Raw genomic sequence first — 23779 nt, 5'->3', positions numbered from 1 at the left:
TGGACTGGGAGTGTTTTTTTATTCGTTCATGGGATGTGGGCATCGCTGGCGAGGCCGGCATTTATTGCCCATCCCTAATTGCCCTTGAGAAGGTGGTGGTGAGCCGCCTTCTTGAACCGCTGCAGTCCGTGTGGTGAAGGTTCTCCCACAGTGCTGTTAGGAAGGGAGTTCCAGGATTTTGACCCAGCGACAATGAAGGAACGGTGATATATTTCCAGGTCGGGATGGTGTGTGACTTGGAGGGGAACGTGCAGGTGATGTTGTTCCCATGTGCCTGCTGCTCTTGTCCTTCTATTTTTGCCCTTATCCATTGATTTCAATGGACTGGGAGTGTTATCCATTGATTTCAATGGACTGGGCGTGTTATCCATTGATTTCAATGGACTGGGAGTGTTATCCATTGATTTCAATGGACTGGGAGTGTTATCCATTGATTTCAATGGACTGGGAGTGTTATCCATTGATTTCTACAGACTGGGAGTGTTATCCATTGATTTCAATGGACTGGGAGTGTTATCCATTGATTTCAATGGACTGGGAGTGTTATCCATTGATTTCTATAGACTGGGAGTGTTAGGATCCAAAGCACATTTTTACCCCAGTATCTCTGTGGATGAAATTCCTTTTGTCGATAATTTTACTGAAAAAAACTTCAGCACACATGCAAAGTGGGAAATATGAAAATGTTGACTTTTTCACTAAAATTATTGGTGGGAGAATTGGTTTTGGAAATGAAATGTAGGACATTGTCTTCAACCAGGGAGTGCATTATCTGCAGGAACGCCTAACTTCTAGTAAATACTCTCGAGACTCGAAGCAGGATCCCTAATTGAATGTTACAGGTGACTGGGAAATAATGTCCAATATATTCCCAGGAGACAAAGGAATTTTTATTTAAGGTACAGTGCTAAAACGTTACAATATTGAGTGTGACATTTCTTTTCTTTGTTCTGCCAATTTCTATTTTTGTCACTAGCTGCTTTCCCCAGAAACACCAGGTAAGTGTTAGTTGTAGAACATAGAATAGGGAGCCACGTACAGCCCTAGTGTCTGTCTTACCCCATGTGTGTCGAAGATGTATGCCCTCTGCCTTTCCTTTATTGCATACTGTATCTGTATTGTATCTGTGTACATGGAGCCACCTGTAACACTCTTGAAAAAGGCTGGACAACTTCGGCTTCAAAAGATTAAACGTTTGTATCTGAAGTGCCTCCAACATACAAGGATAAATGATAAATTCAATTAGGCTCCCCCTCTTTCCCCCCCCACCACCCCCCCAACCCTTGCAGATCGGAGAATTGGACCTGGAGAATCTCTGCCCCTGAGCTGCAGTTCTTTAACGATCTGAAAATTGGAAGTAGCACAAATCAAGCTGCTGACTTCCTCCTGCAATTCTCCAATCGGCACTCCTGCTGAGCAAAGCTCTGCACTAGAAACGGATTTACTTCATCGTATATAATATTATCAGCAGCTTCCAACAATATCTGAAACGATGTAAAAACAGTTAAAAGTATTTAAAGATATACTACTGCATTAATGTGCATTGGATTGATTTCCTCCTGTTTCTGTATTATGTGTTTGTGTTATATAATTGTGCTTAATTGTAAAGGAATTTGCATTTTGTGAAAGATTATTAAATGTGTAAAAAGATTATTTATATCATGCTGGAACATGAATGACTTTCAGCAGAATTTGCTCCATCTAAACATTTAAATTATGTTAATACACAGTGCACTAAATTGGCAGTTGAATTGGCTGGTGTGCATATTAATCCCTTCTGTATTTGCAAAATACCACCGTGTGCACTGATTCTGCTAAGAGCTGCAAAATAAGAACATTTTAATCAATTCTGGTTATGAACCCTTGGTTAGGATGCTTTTGCTGGGTTTCTGCCCCTGTTCCAGTGTGGAATCCTTACCTGCACAGTCTGAGGCTGATGTCACTTTCAGGCTTCAGGTGAGGCCAAATTACCTGTCATTACCAAATATCATATTTAGCTATAATTGAGAGCTCAATAACACGGATTAGCAGCAAATCCTTGTGTTGGCAAACTCATTGTGTCATTAAAATCTCCTTTGTTATAGCTTTTACATTTAGATAAATCCCCAGAATACCAAGAAAAGTGAATGATAAGAGTTGTATTTTTTATTTATGACTAGCGAACAGTATTCTCTGATAGTTAAGGTTAAGATTGTGTTCACCTGTTGTCACTCAGTAGGATCTACGTAGGTAAGACATTGCACTGCTCTTGATCAAACAACTGGCTCGGCATCAAGGTACTGAGTGCTATGGGCCTAACGATGGAATGCATTAAGACGAGCATAAGCATTCTATGTGGAAAGGAACATTGCAAAAAGCTGAAATGGAATATACCTGACACAAATTGCGTGTCGTTAGTTGGTTATGTCCACTGCTTCTGATATATATTGAGTGTCGTTAGTTGGTTATGTCCACTGCTTCTGATATATATTGAGTGTCGGTAGTTGGTTATGCTTGCTTTCCTAATATATATATCGAGTGTTATTAATACCTGACACATATCACATGTTGTTAGTTAGTTGTGCTCACTGTGTAGTCTTGTAATCAGTCAGTGTTTCTGGCTGTGTTCATTAATAACTTATTTAATTTATTTTTAATGTCAGGTCAAACATCTGCCACAGGATTCCTATCCTCTCCTTCTGTTTGTGAATCCAAAGAGTGGGGACCTTAAAGGGCGAGAACTTCTGTACAGCTTCCGGAAACTTCTGAATCCTCATCAGGTCTTTGACCTTTCTAATGGAGGGCCTCTATCTGGGTAATGTGTCATTTTGTACATGATAGATTTTGCAAACAAAGGATTACCATTCAGTGCAAGAATATTAATTTAACTTCCACTGAAACTCATTGCATTGTGGCCTACTTTTTAGGCTTTTGGTGTCCCTGTAGCTCACTGCTTATATGGGGCCGGAGCAGCTCCAGCTTATTTCTTGATGAGGCTTAAGAATGTTACATGACTTTCCAAGAACAGAAAAACTTGTATAAAATGGTGCAGTTGGAAATAATGCAGAAAACACGAGTCTGCTGGGGTAAAGATCACTCTGTCTCTTTACAAAATGTAATGTTGATGTCTTCAGAAAAATTTGACTTGTGGCTGTGGTGCTGATATAAGGTTACATCTAACATTCTAACACTAGGCTTAAAGAAAGAGCCTCAGAAATATATTGATGACAAATTAATGTAGTTCCACTTAAAATTTGCTCTTTCAAAATATAACTTGAAAATTCACTATTTTAACTGAAGTTGTTTTTAATGTGCATTAAACCACTTGTGCCTAATGGGTTTCCCGATTTAGTTATCAGCTCCTGCGATCCAACTAATAGTCTGTGTAGGCTGACACTTAATATGAATTCATCTCACCCACACAAAAGTCATGGCTCAGACAAGAGAACAAAGCCAGTATTGTAAATGAATGTAGAAGGACTGCACTTTTCAGCACTGTGTAATACACGGCACACACTGGCTTCTCAAAAAAGAAAGTCCAAGCTAGAGGGAGAGGTTCATTTTATTGAAATGAATTGAGCCTTTAAATAAAGCACAGGGATTCAGTGCCCTGCAGTACCTGTTTCTCTCAAGCTGCGAGTGGAGGTGTGATTCCAGACAAGGAGAGTCGTAAGGAGAAGATTGTCCCAGATAATACAACCCAGAGCACCCATAGGGAGAGAAGAGAGAGAGTGTGTGAGAGAGAGAAAGAGTCTCCCCTACTGGACAAGTCAATAGTTATAACACATGATACAGATACCTATGTGTATGAGGAACTTGATACGTAGATTGTTTCCTCAAATTCACGTACACAAGTCTTTGATGGTGGCAGGACAAGTTGAGAAGGCTGTAAAAAAGACATACAGGATCCTGGGCTTTATAAATAGAGGCATAGAGTACAAAAGCAAGGAAGTTATGCTGAACCTTTATAAATCACTGGTTAGGCCTCAGCTGCGGTAATGTGTCCAATTCTGGGCACCGCACTTTAGGAAGGATGTCAAGGCCTTGGAGAGGGTGCAGAGGAGATTTCCTAGACTGGTACCAGGGATGAGGGAATTCAATTATGAGGAGAGACTGGACAAACTGGGATTGTTCTCCTTAGAGCAGAGAGGTTAAGGGGAGAATTAATAGAAGTGTTCAAAATTATGAGGAATTTTAATAAGAGTACATAGGGAGAAACTGTTTCCACTGGCAGGCGGGTCGATAATGAGAGGACACAGATTTAAGATAATTGACAAAAAATCCAGGAGGAAAATAAGGAGAATTTTTTTCCGCAGCGAGTTGTTCTGATCTGGAATACACTGCCTGACAGGGCAGTGGAGGCAGATTCAGCAATGACTCTCAAAAGGGAATTGAATTAATACATAAAAGGAAAGATTTTCTGGGCTCTGGGGAAAGAGCAGGAGGAGTGGGACTAATTGGATAGCTCTTTCAAAGAGCCGGCAGAGGCACGATGGGCCGAATGTCCTCCTTTGCTGTATGATTCTATAATATGTCGAAGCTTGAAAAGCTGCCCCTGTAAGGTGGGGACTCCTCCGATAGAGCTCTGTGATCTGGTGAGACATGTCCTGTTGCTACTATTTATAAACCTTTGCCCTGGAAGATGCAACTTTGTCAAGCCAGGGATTTCACAGGGAGCATTTGAATTGTATAAAATACTAGCTGCCAGAGTAAGTAATAAAATATTCAGGGATGGGCAGGAGGAACTCGGGTAGTTTATACATATTTCATAGCACGAGGGAGCCTTGGGACTAGATTCCAGGAGCAGAAAATTTCCCTCAACTCATCCTGTTTTTTTTTTGCTTTAAATTATTCAGTGGGTGTTATATAAAAAATAAACCTGTGCCTTACTGCTTCATCTGCTGCACATATAGCTCACATCCCAAAGAGGAGGAATGTAGCAGCGCTGGCAACCCTTTGGAGTGGAACATCTTAACCTGTTTTTAAAAGTTTTTTTTAAGTACTTTGTATGGGAGCGACGACAAGAAAATTTGCCTGCTGCAGAATTGAAGTTCATTTAGGTATTTTATACATTTAAATGAAATCTCCACTGACACCAGCAGAGAGAATGAGTGGGTAGTACAGTAAACCAGTATCATTTGCCACTCTGAACTAAATCCCTTACATATAATCTTAAATCTATTACCATCTACAGAAATTATTTAAAGCTATACTGTCTCCGCATCTTTCCTTTTAAGTTTGAGTTCATGTCCCCTGGTTTGTGGCAATCTTTTACATATTATCGAGTTATCTGTTTCTTTAAGGATCTTGACTACAGATTCTGCCAGTCTGTTGGCTGTAATGTGCTGATGAACTAATGTGCTGGACCATTTATTTCGCTCTTACGTTCTTATATCTCTTTGCCCACCTTCGCCTACAGACTGCACACGTTCCGGCAGCTTCCATATTTTCGAATGCTGGTTTGCGGAGGAGATGGAACAGTTGGTTGGGTTCTGGGTGTTCTGGAAGAGATTCGATGCAAGCTGAACTGTCCAGTGCCCCCTGTCGCTGTGTTACCTTTGGGAACAGGTGAGATAGATGCTCTCCACCATTTTAACCAGACTTTGCGCAGTTTGATGTAGCCTGTAATCCTTCATCATGTTTATCACTAACTCCGGTCATTGAAAAATAAAGGAAGACTTGCATTTTTACAGCTCCTTTCACAGGAGGTTTGGGTCTGAGGGGACGTGGTGAGGGAATGTGGGTGGGGGTTGGGGGGGTGTCTTCATCCAATTTTCAAATTCGAGTGGCAGCTCCAGAGCTTCTGCCGACATAGAATGTACAGCACAAAAACAGGCCATTCGGCCCAACAGGTCTATGCTGGTCTTTGTGCTCCACACAAGCCTCCTCCCACCTTACTTCATCTCACCCTATCAGCATATCCTTCTATTCCTTTCTCCCTCATGTGTTTATCTAGCTTCCCCTTAAATATATCTATGCTATTCATCTCAACTACTCCTTGTGGTAGTGAGTTCCACATTCTCACCACTCTCTGAGTAAAGAAGTTTCTCCTTAATACAGATAAAGTGGAAACTAGAAGGCGTAAGGCGATTAACGCAGCATCAAAGCTGAAGGTCAGGCTAGGGTGTGTGGCCCAACTGAGAGTTCTATATACAAATGCACAGAGTATAAGGAATAAATTAAATGAACGACAGGTTCAAATTCAAATTGGAGGGTATGACATGATAGCTATTACTGAGACACGGCTGCAGGATGGTCAGGATTGGGAACTAAATATACCGGGTTATAAGGTCTACAGGAGAGATAGGGAAAATGGAAGAGGGGGAGGAGTAGCCTTAGTGATTAGAGATGAAATCACTTCAATGATAAAGGGGGATATAACGAGAGGTAAGCAGCCAACAGAGACCTTATGGGTTGAATTGAAAAATAGGAAAGGATCTACGACTATAGTGGGAGTTGTGTATAGAACATAAGAACATAAGAACATAAGAAATTGGAGCAGGAGTAGGCCAATCGGCCCCTCGAGCCTGCTCCGCCATTCAATAAGATCATGGCTGATCTGATCCCAACCACAAATCTAAAGAACACAAGAAGTCGGAGCAGGACCCGGCCACATAGCCCCTGGGCCCTCTCCGCCACCCACAGGGCATTGACCGATCCGAACTCAGCTTCATGTCCAATTTCCTGCCCGCTCCCCATAACCCCTAATTCCCTTTACTTCTAGGAAACTGTCTATTTCTGTTTTAAATTTATCTAATGATGTAGCTTCCACAGCTTCCTGGGGCAGCAAATTCCACAGACCTACCACCCTCTGAGTGAAGAAGTTTCTCCTCATCTCAGTTTTGAAAGAGCAGCCCCTTATTCTAAGATTATGCCCCCTAGTTCTAGTTTCACCCATCTTTGGGAACATCCTTACTGCATCCACCCGATCAAGACCCTTCACAATCTTATATGTTTCAATAAGATCGCCTCTCATTCTTCTGAACTCCAATGAGTAGAGTCCCAATCTACTCAACCTCTCCTCATATGTCCGCCCCCTCATCCCCGGGATTAACCGAGTGAACCTTCTTTGTACTGCCTCGAGAGCAAGTATGTCTTTTCTTAAGTATGGAGACCAAAACTGTATGCAGTATTCCAGGTGCGGTCTCACCAATACCTTATATAACTGCAGCAATACCTCCTTGTTTTTATATTCTATCCCCCTAGCAATAAAAGCCAACATTCCGTTGGCTTTCTTGATCACCTGCTGCACCTGCATACCAACTTTTTGATTTTCTTGCACTAGGACCCCCAGATCCCTTTGTACTGCAGTACTTTCCAGTCTCTCGCCATTAAGAAAATAACTTGCTCTCTGATTTTTCCTGCCAAAGTGCATAACCTCACATTTTCCAATATTATATTGCATCTGCCAAATCTCCGCCCACTCACCCAGCCTGTCTATATCCCATTGCAGGTTTTTTATGTCCTCCTCACTCTCTACTTTCCCTCCCATCTTTGTATCATCTGCAAATTTTGATATGTTGCACTCGGTCCCCTCCTCCAAATCGTTAATATAGATTGTAAAGAGTTGGGGACCCAGCACCGACCCCTGTGGAACACCACTGGTTACTGGTTGCCAGTCCGAAAATGAACCATTTATCCCAACTCTCTGCTTCCTGTTTGATAACCAATCCTCCACCCATGCCAGAATATTACCCCCAATCCCGTGATTTTTTATCTTAAGTAATAATCTTTTATGTGGCACCTTGTCGAATGCCTTCTGGAAGTCTAAATACACCTCGTCCACTGGTTCCCCTTTATCCACCCTATACGTTATATCCTCGAAGAACTCAAGCAAATTTGTCAGACATGACTTCCCCTTCATAAAGCCATGCTGACTTTGTCCTATTAAATTATGCTTATCTAAATGTTCCGTTACTGTCTCCTTAATAATAGACTCCAAAATTTTACCCACCACAGATGTTAAGCTAACTGGCCTATAATTTCCAGCCTTCTGCCTACTACCCTTTTTAAATAACGGTGTTACATTAGCAGTTTTCCAATCTGCCGGGACCTCTCCTGAGTCCAGGGAATTTTGGAAAACTATCACCAAAGCATCCACAATCCCTACTGCCACTTCCCTCAAGACCCTAGGATGGAAGCCATCAGGTCCAGGGGATTTATCCGCCTTGAGTCCCATTATTTTACTGAGTACCATCTCTTGAGTGATTTTAATCGTATTTAGCTCCTCCCCCCCGAGAGTCCCCTGTTTGTCCAGTGTTGGGATATTCTTAGTGTCCTCTACTGTAAAGACTGAAACAAAATATTTGTTCAGCATTTTTGCCATCTCCATGTTTCCCACCATTAATTTCCCGGTCTCATCCTCTAAGGGACCTAAGTTTGCCTTAGCCACCCTTTTTCTTTTTATATAACTATAGAAACTCTTGCTATCTGTTTTTATATTTTTTGCTAATTTCTTTTCATAATCTAACTTCCCTTTCTTAATCAATCCTTTAGTTACTTTTTGCTGTCTTTTGAAGAATTCCCAATCTTCTATCCTCCCACTAAGTTTGGCTACCTTATATGTCCTTGTTTTTAGTCGGATACTATCCTTGATTTCTTTACTTAGCCACGGGTGGCTGTCATTTCTTTTACACCCTTTTTTCCTCAGTGGAATATATTTATTTTGAAAGTTGTAAAATAACTCCCTAAATGAACACCACTGCTCATGTACCGTCTTACCCTTTAATCTATTTTCCCAGTCCACTTTAATCAATTCCGCTCTCATACCATCATAGTCTCCTTTATTCAAGCTCAGTACGCTTGTTTGAGAATCAACCTTCTCACCCTCTAATTGGATATGGAATTCAACCATGTTGTGGTCGCTCGTTCCAAGGGGATCCTTAACTAGGACATTATTAATTAATCCTGACTCATTACACAGGACCAGGTCCAAGGTTGCCTGCCCCCTTGTAGGATCAGTTACATACTGCTCAAGAAATCCATCCCTGATGCACTCAATGAACTCGTCCTCAAGGCTGCTCTGCCCAATTTGATTTGTCCAGTTAATATGATAATTAAAATCCCCCATAATTATGGCTGTTCCCTTATTACATGCCCCGACTATCTCCTGATTAATACTTCTTCCAGCAGAGTTGCAACTATTAGGAGGCCTATATACTACGCCCACTAATGTTTTTTTTCCCTTATTATTCCTTATCTCCACCCAAACTGTTTCATTATCTTGATGCTTTGTCCCAATATCATTTCTCTGTATTACAGTGATTCCTTCCTTTATTAACATAGCCACCCCACCTCCCCTTCCTTCCTGCCTGTCCTTCCTGATTGTTAAATACCCTGGCATATTTAATTCCCAGTCGTTGTCACCCTGCAGCCATGTTTCTGTAATGGCCACAAGATCATACCCATACGTAGTTATTTGTGCCGTTAACTCGTCCATTTTATTACGAATGCTACGTGCATTCAGATAAAGAACTTTCAAATCTGTTTTGTGACGCTTAGTTCCTGCTTTTTCCTTTTTTAACACTTTACCTATTACTCCATACCTTCTGTCCCTTCCTGTTACGCTTTCCTCTCTCTCCCTGCTCAGGTTCCCAACCCCCTGCCACTTTAGTTTAAACCCTCCCCAACAGCACTAGCAAACACTCCTCCTAGGACAGCGGTCCCGGCCCTGCCCAGGTGCAGACCGTCCGGTTTGTACTGGTCCCACCTCCCCCAGAACCGTTTCCAGTGTCCCAGGAATTTGAATCCCTCCCCCTTGCACCATTCCTCTAGCCACGTATTCATTTGAAATATCCTCCTATTTCTACTCTGACTAGCACGTGGCACTGGCAGCAATCCTGAGATTACTACCTTTGAGGTCCTATTTTTTAATTTACCTCCTAACTCCCTATATTCTGCTTTTAGGACCTCATCCCCTTTTTTACCTATATCGTTGGTGCCTATGTGCACCACGACAGCTGGCTGTTCGCCCTCCCCCTCCAAAATGTTCTGTAGCCGCTCCGAGACATCCTTGATCCTTGCACCAGGGAGGCAACACACCATCCTGGAGTCTCGGTTGCGGCCGCAGAAACGCCTGTCTATTCCCCTTACAATTGAGTCCCCTATCACTATAGCTCTGCCACTCTTTTTCCTCCCAGCCTGTGCAGCAGAGCTACCCGTGGTGCCAGGAAGTTGGCTGCTGCTGCCTTCCCCTGATAAGTCATCCCCCCCAACAGCATCCAAAGTGGCATATCTGTTTGAGAGGGGGATGGACACAGGGGACCCCTGCACTACCTGCCTGCATCTCTTACTCTTCCTGGTGGTCACCCATTCACTTCCTGCCTGTATACCCTTTACCTGCGGTGTGACCAACTCGCTAAACGTGCTATCCACGAGTTTCTCTGCATCGCGGAGCCCTGGCAGCAGCTCTGAAGTGCTAGATTGTGTAAATGCAGACATTAGACAAGCGTGTAAGAAAGGCATAGTGGTCTTAATGGGGGACTTTAACCTTCACATAGATTGGGAAAAGCAGACTAGCAACTGTCAGAAAGGTAGTGAATTTCTTGAGTGTGTCCGGGATAGTTTTCTACAGCAGTATGTCCGAGAGGCAAGAAGGGAGCAAGCCATACTAGATTTAGTAATGAGTAATGAACCAGATTTAGTTAACAGCTTAACTGTGCGTGAACATCTATCCAATAGTGATCATAACATGATCGAATTCAATGTAATGTTTGAAAGGGAAAAAAGTGAGTCAGCTGCTAAGATTCTAGACTTGGGTAAGGCCGACTTCAATGGGATGAGACAGAGACTGTCCACAGTAAACTGCGAAAATCTGTTAATGGATAAAACTACTGATGATCAATGGGAAATGTTTAAAGAAACATTTAACGTGATACAGAATCGGGTTATACCCCTGAGGGGCAAGAACTCTACCTGCCAAAAAAAACAGCCATGGACAACTAAAGAGGTAAGGGACAGTATAAAACATAAGGAAAGGGCATACAAAAAGGCAAAAAATGACACAGATCCTGGCGAATGGGAAAGATACAAAGATCAACAAAGGGTATTCTGAGGGACAGAATCTACAGGCATTTGGAGAGGCAGGGACTAATTAGGAACAGTCAGCATGGTTTTGTGAGAGGAAAATCATGTCTCACGAATTTGATTGAGTTTTTTGAAGGGGTAACCAAGAAGATAGATGAGGGCTGTGCAGTAGACGTGGTCTACATGGACTTCAGCAAAGCATTTGACAAGGTACCGCATGGTAGGTTGTTCCAGAGGGTTAAATCTCATGGGATCCAAGGTGAGGTAGCCAATTGGATACAAAATTGGCTTGACGACAGAAGACAGAGGGTGGTTGTCGAGGGTTGTTTTTCAAACTGGATGCCTGTGTCCAGCGGTGTGCCTCAGGGATCGGTGCTGGGTCCGCTGTTATTTGTTATTTATATTAATGATTTGGATGAGAATTTAGGAGGCATGGTTAGTAAGTTTGCAGATGATACCAAGATTGGTGGCATTGTGGACAGTGAAGAAGGTTATCTAGGATTGCAACGGGATCTTGATAAATTGGGCCAGTGGGCCGATGAATGGCAGATGGAGTTTAATTTAGATAAATGTGAGGTGATGCATTTTGGTAGATCGAATCGGGCCAGGACCTACTCCGTTAATGGTAGGGCGTTGGGGAGAGTTATAGAACAAAGAGATCTAGGAGTACAGATTCATAGCTCCTTGAAAGTGGAGTCACAGGTGGATAGGGTGGTGAAGAAGGCATTCAGCATGCTTGGTTTCATTGGTCAGAACATTGAATGCAGGAGTTGGGATGTCTTGTTGAAGTTGTACAGGGCATTGGTGAGGCCACACTTGGAGTACTGTGTACAGTTCTGGTCACCCTATTATAGAAAGGATATTATTAAACTAGAAAGAGTGCAGAAAAGATTTACTAGGATGCTACCGGGACTTGATGGTTTGACTTACAGGGAGAGGTTAGACAGACTGGGACTTTATTCCCTGGAGAGTAGGAGGTTAAGGGGTGATCTTATAGAAGTCTATAAAATAATGAGGGGCATAGATAAGGTCGATAGTCAAAATCTTTTCCCAAAGGTAGGGGAGTCTATAACGAGGGGGCACAGATTTAAGGTGAGAGGGGAGAGATACAAAAGGATCCAGAGGGGCAATTTTTTCACTCAAAGGGTGGTGAGTGTCTGGAACGAGCTGCCAGAGGCAGTAGTAGAGGCGGGTACAATTTTGTCTTTTAAAAAGCATTTGGACAGTTACATGGGGAAGATGGGTATCGAGGGATATGGGCCAAGTGCAGGCAATTGGGACTAGCTTAGTGGTATAAACTGGGCGACATGGACATGTTGGGCCGAAGGGCCTGTTTCCATGTTGTAACTTCTATGATTCTATGATTCTATAAACACTGGGGGTGAGAGAGAGGGAAACACTGGGGGGAGAGAGAGAGAGAGAAGCACTGGGGGTGAGAGAGAGAGAAACACTTGGGGGAGAGAGAGAGGGAGAGAGATGGTGAAACACTGGGGGGAGAGAGAGGAACACTGAGGGGAGAGAGAGAGAGAGACACTGGTGGGAGAGAGATGGAAACTGGGGGGAGAGAGAGAGAAACACTGGGAGGAGAGAGAGAAACACTGGGGTGAGAGAGAGAGAGAGACACTGGTGGGAGAGAGATGGACACTGGGGGGAAAGAGAGAGAGAAACACTGGGGGAGAGAGAGAGAAAAACACTGAGGGGAGAGAGAGAGGGAGAGAGAGAGAGAAACACTGGGGGGAGAGAGAGAGAGAGAAATACTGGGGAGAGAGAGGAACACTGTGGAGAGAGAAAGAGAGAGAAACACTGGGGGAGGAAAGAGAGAGAGAGAGAAACACTGTGGGGATGGAGAGAGACAGAGCAACACTGGGGGGAGATAGAGAAACACTGGGGGGAGAGAGAGAGAAACACTGGGGAGAGACAGAGAGAAACACTGTGGAGAGACAGAGAAACACTGGTGGGAGAGACAGAGAAACACTGGTGGGAGAGAGAGAATAACACTGGGAGGAGAGGGAGATAAACACTGGGGGGAGAGAGAGAGAAAAAATGGGGGGAGAGAGAGAGAAACACTGGGGGGAGAGAGAGAGCGAAAAAAAAAAAAAAAAAAAAAACAGATAGTAAGAGCTACAAGAAGAGAGTATGAAAAGAACCTTGCAAGGGATATCAAAACCAATACAAAGAACTTTTATAGTTATATTAGGAAAAAGAGGGTGGTCCCTCTTGGCCCCTTAAAAACTGAAAGTGGGGATATTGTCAATGACAATGGGGAAATGGCGGACATGTTGAACAATTACTTTGCGTCAGTATTTACAGTTGAAAAAGAGGATAGCATGCCGGAAATCCCAAGAAAACTAATATTGAATCGGGGACTCGATAAAATTAACATAAGTAAGGCAACAATTATGAAGAAAATAATAGCACTGAAGAGTGACATATCCCCAGGACCAGATGGTTTCCATCCCAGAGTTTTAAAGGAAGTAGGTGAGCACATTGCAGATGCCCTAACTATAATCTTTCAAAGTTCTCTAGATTGAGGAACTGTTCCTCTAGATTGGAAAATTGCACATGTCACTCTGCTTTTGAAGAAAGGAGAGAGGGGGAAACCAGGGAATTATAGACCAGTTAGCCTAACATCTGTTATGGGGGAAATGCTGTAGTCTATAATTAAGGATAGGGTGATTGAACACCTCGAGAATTTTCAGTTAATCAGAGAGAGCCAGCATGGATTTGTGAAAGGTAGGTCGTGCCTGACAAACCTGATTGAATTTTTTGAAGAGGTGACTAAAGTAGTGGACAGGGGAATGTCAATGGATGTTATTTATATGGACTTCCAGAAGGCATTTGATAAGGTCCCACATAAGAGACTGTTGGCTAAGATAGAAGCCCATGGAATCGAGGGACAAGTACGGACTTGGTTAGGAAGTTGGCTGAGCGAAAGGCGACAGAGAGTAGGGATAATGGGTAGGTACTTACATTGGCAGGATGTGACTAGTGGAGTCCTGCAGGGATCTGTCTTGGAGCCTCAATTATTCACAATATTTATTAACGACTCAGATGAAGGCATAGAAAGTCTCATATCTAAGTTTGCTGATGACACAAAGATTGGTGGCATTGTAAGCAGTGTGGATGGAAACATAAAATTACAAAGGGATATTGATAGATTAGGTGAATGGGCAAAACTGTGGCAAATGGAGTTCAATGTAGACAAATGTGAGGTCATCCACTTTGGATCAAAAAAGGATAGAACAGGGTACTTTCTAAATGGTAAAAAGTTAATAACAGTGGATGTCCAAAGGGACTTAGGGATACAGGTACATAGATCATTGAAGTGTCATGAACAGGTGCAGAAAATAATCAATAAGGCTAATGGAATGCTGGCCTTTGTATCTGGAGGACTAGAGTACAAGGGGGCAGACGTTATGCTGCAGCTATACAAAACCCTGGTTAGACCGCACCTGGAGTACTGTGAGCAGTTCTGGGCACCGCACCTTCGGAAGGACATATTGGCCTTGGAGGGAGTGCAGTGTCGGTTTACTGGAATGATACCAGGACTTCAAGGGTTAAGTTATGAGGAGAGGTTACACAAATTGGGGTTGTATTCTCTAGAGTTTCGAAGGTTATGGGGTGATCTGATCGAAGTTTATAAGATATTAAGGGGAACGGATAGGGTGGATAGAGAGAAACTATTTCCGCTGGTTGGGGATTCTAGGAGTAGGGGGCACAGTCTAAAAATTAGAGCCAGACCTTTCAGGAGTGAGATTAGAAACATTTCTACACACAAAGGGTGGTAGAAGTTTGGAACTCTCTTCCGCAAACGGCAATTGATACTAGCTCAATTGCTAAATTTAAATGTGATATAGATAGCTTTTTGGCAATCAAAGGTGTTAAGGGATATGGGCCAAAGGCAGGTATATGGAGTTAGATCACAGATCAGCCATGATCTTATCAAATGGCGGAGCAGGCACGAGGGGCTGAATGGCCTCCTCCTGTTCCGATGTTCCTATGAATTCCCTATTGGATTTATTAGTGACTATTTTAGTTTTGGTCTCCCCACAAGTGGAATCATCTTCTCTACATCTATCCTATCAAACCCATTCATAATTTTAAAGAACTCTATCAGGTCACCTCTCAGCCTTCTCTTTTCTAGAGAAAAGAGCCCCACAGCCCCAACCTGTTCATAGAATGGTTACAGCACAGAAGGAGGCCATTTGATCTATCGAGCCTGTGCTGGCTCTTTGTAAGTGCAATCCAGTTGGTCCTATTCCCCCGTAGCCCTGCAAATTTTTTCCCTTCAAGTATTTATCTAATTCCTTTTTGAAAGCCACGATTGAATCTGCTTCCACCGCCCTTTCAGGCAGCGCTTTTCAGATCAGAACTACTCACTGCGTAAAAAAGATTTTTCCCCTCATGTCGCCTTTGGTTCTTTTGTCAATCACCTTAAATCTGTGCCCTCTGGTTCTCGACCCTTCCGCCAATGGGAACAGTTTCTCTTTATTTACTTTATCCAAACCATTCGTGATTTTGAACACTTCTGTCAAATCTCCTCTTAAATACTCTGCTCTAAGGAGAATAACCCCAACTTCTCCGATTTATCCACGTAATTGAAGTCCCTCATCCTTGGAACCATTCTAGTAAATGTTTTCTGCACCCCCTCCAAGGCCTTCACATCCTTCCTAAAGTGCGTTGCCCAGAACCAGACACAATACTCCAGTTATTGTCGAACTAGTGTTTGATAAAGGTTCAACATAACTTCCTTGTTTTTGTACTCTATGCCTCTGTTTATAAAGCCCAGGATCGCATGTGCTTTTTTTACCACTTTCTCAACCTGTCCTGCCACCTTCAAAGATTTGTGCACATATACCCCCAGATCTCTCTGGTCCCGCACCCCCTTTAGAAATGTACCATTTAGTTTATATTGCCTCGCCTCATTCTTAAGAACGTAAGAAATAGGAGCCGGAGTAGGCCATTCGGCCCCTCGAGCCTGCTCCGCCATTCAATAAGATCTTGGCTGATTTTCGCCCTCAACTCCATTTTCCCGCCCGATCCCCATATCCCTTGATTCTTCTAGAGTCCAAAAATCTATCGATCTCAGGCATGAATATACTCAATGACTCAGCATCCACAGCCCTCTGGGGTAGAGAATTCCAAAGATTCACAACCCTCATTGAAGAAATTCCTCCTCATCTCAGTCCTGAATGTCCGACCCCTTATCCTGAGACTATGTCCCCTAGTTCTAGACTCTCCAGCCAGGAGAAACAACCTCTCGGCATCTACCCTGTCAAGCCCCCTCAGAATCTTTATATGTTTCAATATGTTCAATCTGTCCTGATATGAAAATATATCAAGGATTCTAGCTGGTAAATTGTTTATTATACCACATAGATACTTTACTGAGAGGCTGCTGAATTATTTTATGTGCCCATAATGTGCCCACATTACTGGGGGACGATGGGGGTGGGAGAGGGATGCAGTTTATTAGACACTGGTCTTTCACCTTGGACCTGGGTCCAAATCCAGCCCAGAATGAGGCATTGAAAGTCTCCTCTGGCTGTCAGAGTCCTATTTTGAATGAGTTTGGGCTGTCTCACTCTAGTCCCTAGAGAGCATTGGCTCCAGCATAAACTGCCCCTGATTCAGTACTGATTGCTCACAGGATGGTTGGTGTGGACAATGGAGAAAATGGCACAGTAGTGCAGGAGGAATCTGTCTGAGGCTGTTCCTCAATTGCCCAGCACCAACATCCCTCACATTGATCAGAACAAAAACATGGAGGGAAAATCCATGCTATCTGTAAAGTATTACTGTTTTCATTTTACACAGTATAGTGTAGAAAGATAAAAGATCCTTCATATGGACAAGGTTTTACCACACTTGAAATCTATAAATCTTCACATTGTATGGAGGTAGAATTATATTACACAGAATAATTTAAAGTACTTTTGATAAACCTCATTGAATTCTTTGATGAGGGAACAGACATGGTGGATGGAGATACAGTGGATGTTGTGTACATGGACTTTAGGAAAGCCTTTAATAAGGTACCACATAGGAGATTACTAGAGAAGATTAAGGGGCATGGAATTAGGCAGAGGATAGCAAACTGGATTAAGAATGAATTAGAAGTGAGAAAACAAGAGTACGAGTTAAGGAATTGGGTCGTGGTGTCCCACAGGGTTCTGTTCTGGGGCCACTTCTATTCACTGTGTATATCAATGATTTAGATATAGGCCCAGAGGGAGTGGTGTCAAAATTTGCATCTGATACCAAAATAAGAGATATAGTTAATTCTTTAGAAGACGAAAGGAAGTTGCAATGGGATGTTGCTAAAATGGGGGAATCAGCTTAAAACTGGCAGATGGAATTCTCTATCAGTGAGTGTGAAGTGATGTATTTTGGTAACAAAATACCAGCAGCAATGATACTGTGAATGGCAGTAGGCTCAGTGATGTAGAAGAGCAGAGGGATTTGGTGGGGGGACAGGTTCACAGGACATTAAAGGCAGCTCCTCACGATAAGGCTGAATAAAAAAAGTTAATGAATTCTAGGTTGCATCACGAGGTATAGAATATAAAAGCCCAGAGGTAATAATGAACCTGTATAAAACCTAAATAAGACCTCAGTTAGAGGACTGTGTGCAGTAATTGGGCTCCACCCTATAGGAAGCGTATTGAGGCTTTAGAGAGGGGACAACACTCGGATGCTGCCTGGTGTGAGGAAATACAAATATGCAGAAAGACTTGAAAAATGGTTTTGTTAGAACACAGATTATGGGGTGATATGATAGAAGTGCATAAAATGATGGAAGGATGGGACAGGGTAGATGGAGGCAGACTGTTTGCTGTAGTTGAGGGTTTAGAATGAGGGGCCATAGATAGAAGATTAAATGTAAGCGATTTAGAACAGAGGGCAGGAGAAACAGGGAGTTGTGAGGCTGTGGAATTCACTTCCAGGGTTAGTGATTGAGGCAGAGACTACGTCAATATTCAAGATTCGACTGGATAGGTGGATGAAGGAAAATGGGATAATAGGGAACAGGGAGGGTTAATGTGATTGGAATTATTTGCTTGTGTGGAGGGTATGGACTGATTGGGCCGAATGGCCTGTTTCCTTGCTGAAACTTCTAACTATTTCTATAGATATATTTATATGAAAATTAACAATACAATCTTCTCTGCTCAAAAATGAAAGTCATAATTTTCAATCTTGAAAAATATCATAATTCTGTTATCGATATATTAAAAGATTAAGCAGGTGCCAGAATTTACATCTGCAAATTTCATTAATGATAAAATGTTCTGTTTTTCTTATTTTAACTTCACTTTCCATCATTTCAAACTAATATGTTCTACACTAGTATTTCTTTAAAAATTAATTGTAGACAGTTTCTTGACTGTTTATCCCCCCTGTCTTGTTCTGTTGTCCATTTAGCCGCTGATTGTCTGAAAAATGGTTTAAAAGGTCAGTTTTTCAGCCATTTCGAGCCTCTCAGTCTGAGGATTGTCAGGGTAATTAATGGTGTGACCAGGGTCAACATTTGATGTAATTTTACCCATTAAGTACAGGAGTGTGTTTGCTGCAGGAGTTATTTAGGCTTCCTCCTTAACAGCATTGTGGGAGAACCTTCACCACACGGACTGCAGCGGTTCAAGAAGGAGGCTCACCACCACCTTCTCAAGGGCAGTTAGGGATGGGCAATAAATGCCGGCCTTGCCAGTGACGCCCACATCCCATGAACGAATAAAAAAAAATCTGACAAACCAGGTGAGATAACAGTTTACTGTTTAATTTTTCCTTTCACAGCAGACTCCATCCATTGGGAAAAATCCTTCTCCAATATCTGTTGCCCAGGCAAAGTGCTCACCCATAATGTCTTTACGTTTTACTGAGTGCCGTATAGGTGTAAAAACACTGGGTACCTGTGAGTTCTAAAGGGTTTAACCACCTCAGCAAGCATGAAATGGGCCGTATCTCTCAGCTGTTCACACAGAAGTGCCCACTGTTGTCACAGAAGATGAAATCCCAAAGTAGGCTGAAACTTCAGACCATCCACGTGTCCCATTATGTTGCCATTCGGTGTCAGTGCAAGCTACAGATGGAATGTCGCTGGCATTTAAAGAATCTTCACTACACTGACCCAATGTCTCACTACTTTCTTTCTGAAGGCAATGATCTGGCGAGGGTGTTACGTTGGGGACCTGGTTACAGCGGAGAAGATCCCTCCTCCATTCTGGTGGCAGTTGATGAAGCAGAAGAGGTCCTTATGGATCGCTGGACAATCCTTCTTGATAGCCCAGAGGTTGTTGATTGCACAGAAAACGGTGTCCCCGAGCTAGAACCACCAAAGGTACACTGGAATAGGAGCTGGTACGATGGTCACAGTAGTGTGTTCATATTCTCATTGGTATTAGATGGATGAGAAAGACTGAGGGCTTCTGACCGAAGGCATGATTTGGGTCCCTTATTACTGTAGGTCAAGTCAAGGTCACTTGCTTATGTCCAGCTGACAGGATGTACCTTATTTTCTTCTGCCTAGTAAGCTCCTTAAAATCATCTTAAATTTCAACCCGAGAATATAGTCAAAGCAGTGCTCTTAATCTAAATGTGCTGATGCGTGATGTAAATCTCGATTAGAATTATTCTGCCTCTTTCTTTCAACCTGGTTGTGGGATGAGTGCTCTGCAAAAATTACAATTATTATTAGAAGCATTTTTAGCTGAAATTTGATACTGTAGCTGAATGATTCGACTAACACATAAAACAGATGCTCTCAGCAGTCTGGGGGAGTCCTGGGACAGAGAGACCCAATTAACATGAGCCCTTTCTATTTGCATTGTAGATGTTGCACTGATGATAGCTCTGGTCCCAAATGTCATGGGGCAGAATATGATGTTATCACAGGAAAACACACATCACAGTGATTGACAGTTGCTGTCCACTAGCTCACAGTAACACACTTCTCTTTCCTTTGATTCCAAAAAATTTGCATCTATAAAATTACAGAACTGTAACTTTTTTTGTCTGGATCACATTATTTTGAATTCTGGTTATTAAATAATTTAAATGTAATAATAATGTTCTTTTTGAAGTGTCTGCACTGACTGCCCCAAAGCATCAGTCAGTGACTATCAACAGTCAAATGCAATATTATTCGGTGCCTCACAAATGAAAAGTTGACTACATTACAGTGCTAATTAAAAAGTAAAAAGTTAGACTGACCAGTATGAACACACTCTGCTGCTGCCCAAAGATTGTTTCTTGGGATTTTCTTCACTGTCCCTTCAAAAGTACCAATGGTGCCAGGTTTTTGGATATTATAGTTCATTGGATAGCTCTTCAAAGAGTCAGCACAGACATGATGGGCTGAATGACCTCCTTCTGTGCTGTATGATTCTATGATAGTAGATTCTAGAAATGTTCGGCCTACTTTCCATCTTACCACCAGGAGCTCCCATGGCAGTCTGATTCTTCAGGAATTAGTGGCTGTCCATCTAGTGTTGGGGTGAGGAGCTCAGTCCTGTCAGCCCCTGGTTGATGGTTATCATGACAAGTGATTGCGCCTGGAGCTGGCAGAGAGCATCAGATTCCTGTCCTCACTGGGTTTATGACCACCTGGATGCAACAGATGCTTACTTTGCTTCTTGGGATAGAGGCAGATGGGCCTTTTTGATTTGGAATCCCAGGAAAAGACTCTTCTCCTTAACCAGAGTCCTTATTTACACTCTTCAACTTTTGATGCATCTAGCTTTGAAGATCATGGGTTTCGAGGAGTCTGCCCAGGAGGTCTTAGGACAATCTCCCAGAAATGATGGTCAGTGAGATAATGTAAATATCGGCCGGTTCCTCTCACTGTAGTTTTCTGACATACTGGTTGAGATTTTGGAAGGAGTATCTCTCCCATCATAGATTGGTAACATTCATCATCATAAAGGAGGTCTAATTGCTATCAGTAACTGCCCACCTAAAGTTAATGGCTTAACACCTGACTGGTGTCCCTCAAATGCAGTTGGTGTCACATAAACTGGACAAGGAATTTCACACCAGGTTCTTTAGGCCTATTCCATGGTCTGAACAGCCCAGGTATGTGTTAAGAAACTTCCTTCAGTTGGTGGCGGATCGGATCCGGACCTTTTTACAGTTTGCCGATTGCAGGCCAGTGCTCTTAGCTGTGAATGTTGGCTCTCCCAGCACAATCTTCTTGTACTTGACCAGAACACCCTTTTACTGTTGGCAGATCGTACAAATGAACAACTACTGTGGGATTGGAATTGATGCTGAGCTGAGCCTAGAGTTCCATCAAGCAAGAAAAGAAGATCCAGACAAGTTCAGCAGCAGGTGAACAGTCCACTAATTTAAGACTTTCATTGCATGCAAAATTAAACCAGATTGGTCTGTATTTGGTTGACGATACTGTATAGGTGCCAACCTAGAAAACCAGCAAAAGCTGAGACACTGCTTCAAAAATCTGGCAACTCAGGATTGGTCATAATTCTAGGTCTATAATATGTGAAAACAAGTAGTTACTCAGGCTTTGCACCGGAAGTGGTGAGACACACAACATTCTTACACTTGTATCGGAAGAAATACAACTTAAGTACATGACAGCCTGAAGGGGAAGATCTGACTGCTGAAGGCACGGGATTGATGGCATATTTCTGGGGGAGATCTGAGGGACGATTCCCCCATAAAACGTTGAATTTTACACTAAAATACGCTATTCTGGTTAGTTTTAAGCCCTTCTGTATTTTACAAATAGATTTTGTAATCTAAAAAGGTGGCTTTTGAGTCAGAAGGTTGTGGGTTCAAGTCCTACTCCAGAGACTTGAGCACATAATCCAGGCTGACAGTACTGAGGGAGTACTGCACTGACGGAGGGGCCGTCTTTCGGATGAGACCTTAAACCGAGGCCCCGTCTGCGCTCAGGTGGATGTAAAAAATCCCATGGCACTATTCCGAAGAAGAGCAGGGGAGTTCTCCCCGGTGTCCTGGTCAATATTTATCCCTCAACCAACACCAATAAAGCAGATGACCTGGTCATTATCACATTGCTGTTTGTGGGACCTTGCTGTGTGCAAATTGGTTGCTGTATTTCCTACATTACAACAGTGACTACACATCAAAAGTATTTCATTAGCTGTAAAGCGCTTTGGGACTTCTTGAGGTTGTGAAAGGCACTATATAAATGCAAATCTGTCTTCCTTTTGGATTTTCAACAGACCATCACTTCCCCAAAAGTTGCCTCAACAGTGATATATCTAACCCCGTGCTGCCCAGTTCACAGAGATACTGTACCCTTCTAGAACCCTACACTTTCACAGAGACACTCTTCTCCAGGTACACAGAGGTGTTTAACTCAAGAGTTACCCAAATCTCAGTATACTGGATCCAAGGGTCCCCAGTGTTATTCACAGACTCGAGAGTGTACCTGTGTATAACATGCTATTCACAGACTTGGTGGCTTTTGGCCAGGACACCTCCTTTCAATAGTGCCATGGGATCTTTTACATCCATTTGAACAGGTAAACAGGGCCTCAGTCTAACACCTTATCTAGAACAAAGAAAGAAAGAAAGACTTGCATTTACATCGCACCTGTCATGATCTCAGGATGTCCCAAAGTGGTTTACAACCAATGAAGTATTTTTGAAGTGTAGTTACTGTTGTAACGTAAAAGACGGCACCTCTGACAGTGCAGCCCCTCTCAGTACTGCACTGGAGGGCCAGCCTAGATTACATGCCCAAGTCCTGGAGTTGGGGCTTGAACCCATAACCTTTGGATTCAGAGGTGAGATTTCTACCAATGTGACAACTTTCTCTTGTGTTACTGACAAACACTAGGATCAAATTTATGAGATACTTGACCTTGTTATAATCATCTCTGGGAGCATCTTGCTGCTAAACCTTCTAACATACCAATTAAAAAAAATATTGGCTGTAATAAAAGATCTTTATGCCCTACATTTTCTTCATTTGAGTCTTTGAGCCACCAGCCAATAAAATTCATCAAAGTATTGTAGGAATGGATTGGCAGCGGGGAACGTCAGTAGTTCCGATTCACTGATTGTTCTGTTTTATATTTGTCCAACCTTCAAAAATACAGGAGATGGAATTGGGATTTCTCTAACAATATTAATGCATTGATTCCTTAGGGGTTTGGTGATTCACTGCTCAGATAAAGATCTCCACTGACTTAACTATAAGACCATGGCCGAGAAATTCGTTAGGGCAGTTTTCAGGCACCAAATGGGCACAGGGAACGGTCCCTATGCTCCAACATGGAGGCCTGAGGATTGCAAGGAATTGGCCCTTGGGCCTCGTCTCAATAACTGTAGAAGGTTTCCAGCGCCTGACCTGGTTCCACAGGCAGCTCGCTCGACTCGAGAAGCATATTTCGGGCCACCTGCCTCACCAGCAGAGCCTCTCAGGTCCATCGGGGCGGGGGGGAAGAACAGCATGGGGCCTTGGGAGGGCTTTGGAGCAGGAAGAATCACTCCTCATCCTCCTCCCCCCACTCCTCCTCCTCCTCCCCCCACTCCTCCTCCCTCCACTCCTCCTCCTCCCCCTCCCTCTCCTCCTCCCCCCACTCCTCCTCCCTCCACTCCTCCTCCTCCTCCTCCTCCCCCTCCCTCTCCTCCTCCTCCTCCCCCCACTCCTCCTTCTCCCCCCCACTCCTCCTTCTCCCCCCCCACTCCTCCTTCTCCCCCCCCCACTCCTCCTTCTCCCCCCCCCACTCCTCCTTCTCCTCCCCCCACTCCTCCTCCTCCTCCCCCCACTCCTCCTCCT

General features: G+C 43.1%; 1 protein-coding gene across 1 annotated transcript in view; it reads left to right on the top strand.

The window, feature by feature from the left end:
• Window positions 1-23779, top strand: part of LOC137331248 (diacylglycerol kinase theta) — a 168239-nt gene that overhangs the window by 103647 nt on the left and 40813 nt on the right. The window contains exons 16-19 of the mRNA XM_067994908.1: window positions 2643-2794; window positions 5399-5547; window positions 19164-19345; window positions 21233-21333. Of these exons, the coding sequence (XP_067851009.1) occupies window positions 2643-2794; window positions 5399-5547; window positions 19164-19345; window positions 21233-21333 (584 nt within the window). The remainder of the gene's footprint in view (window positions 1-2642; window positions 2795-5398; window positions 5548-19163; window positions 19346-21232; window positions 21334-23779) is intronic.

This window comes from Heptranchias perlo, chromosome 1, assembly GCF_035084215.1.
Source record: "Heptranchias perlo isolate sHepPer1 chromosome 1, sHepPer1.hap1, whole genome shotgun sequence".
NCBI lineage: Eukaryota > Metazoa > Chordata > Chondrichthyes > Hexanchiformes > Hexanchidae > Heptranchias > Heptranchias perlo.
The sequence above is the reverse complement of the archived record's forward strand: the minus strand, read 5'-3'. Positions and strand labels throughout refer to the sequence as shown.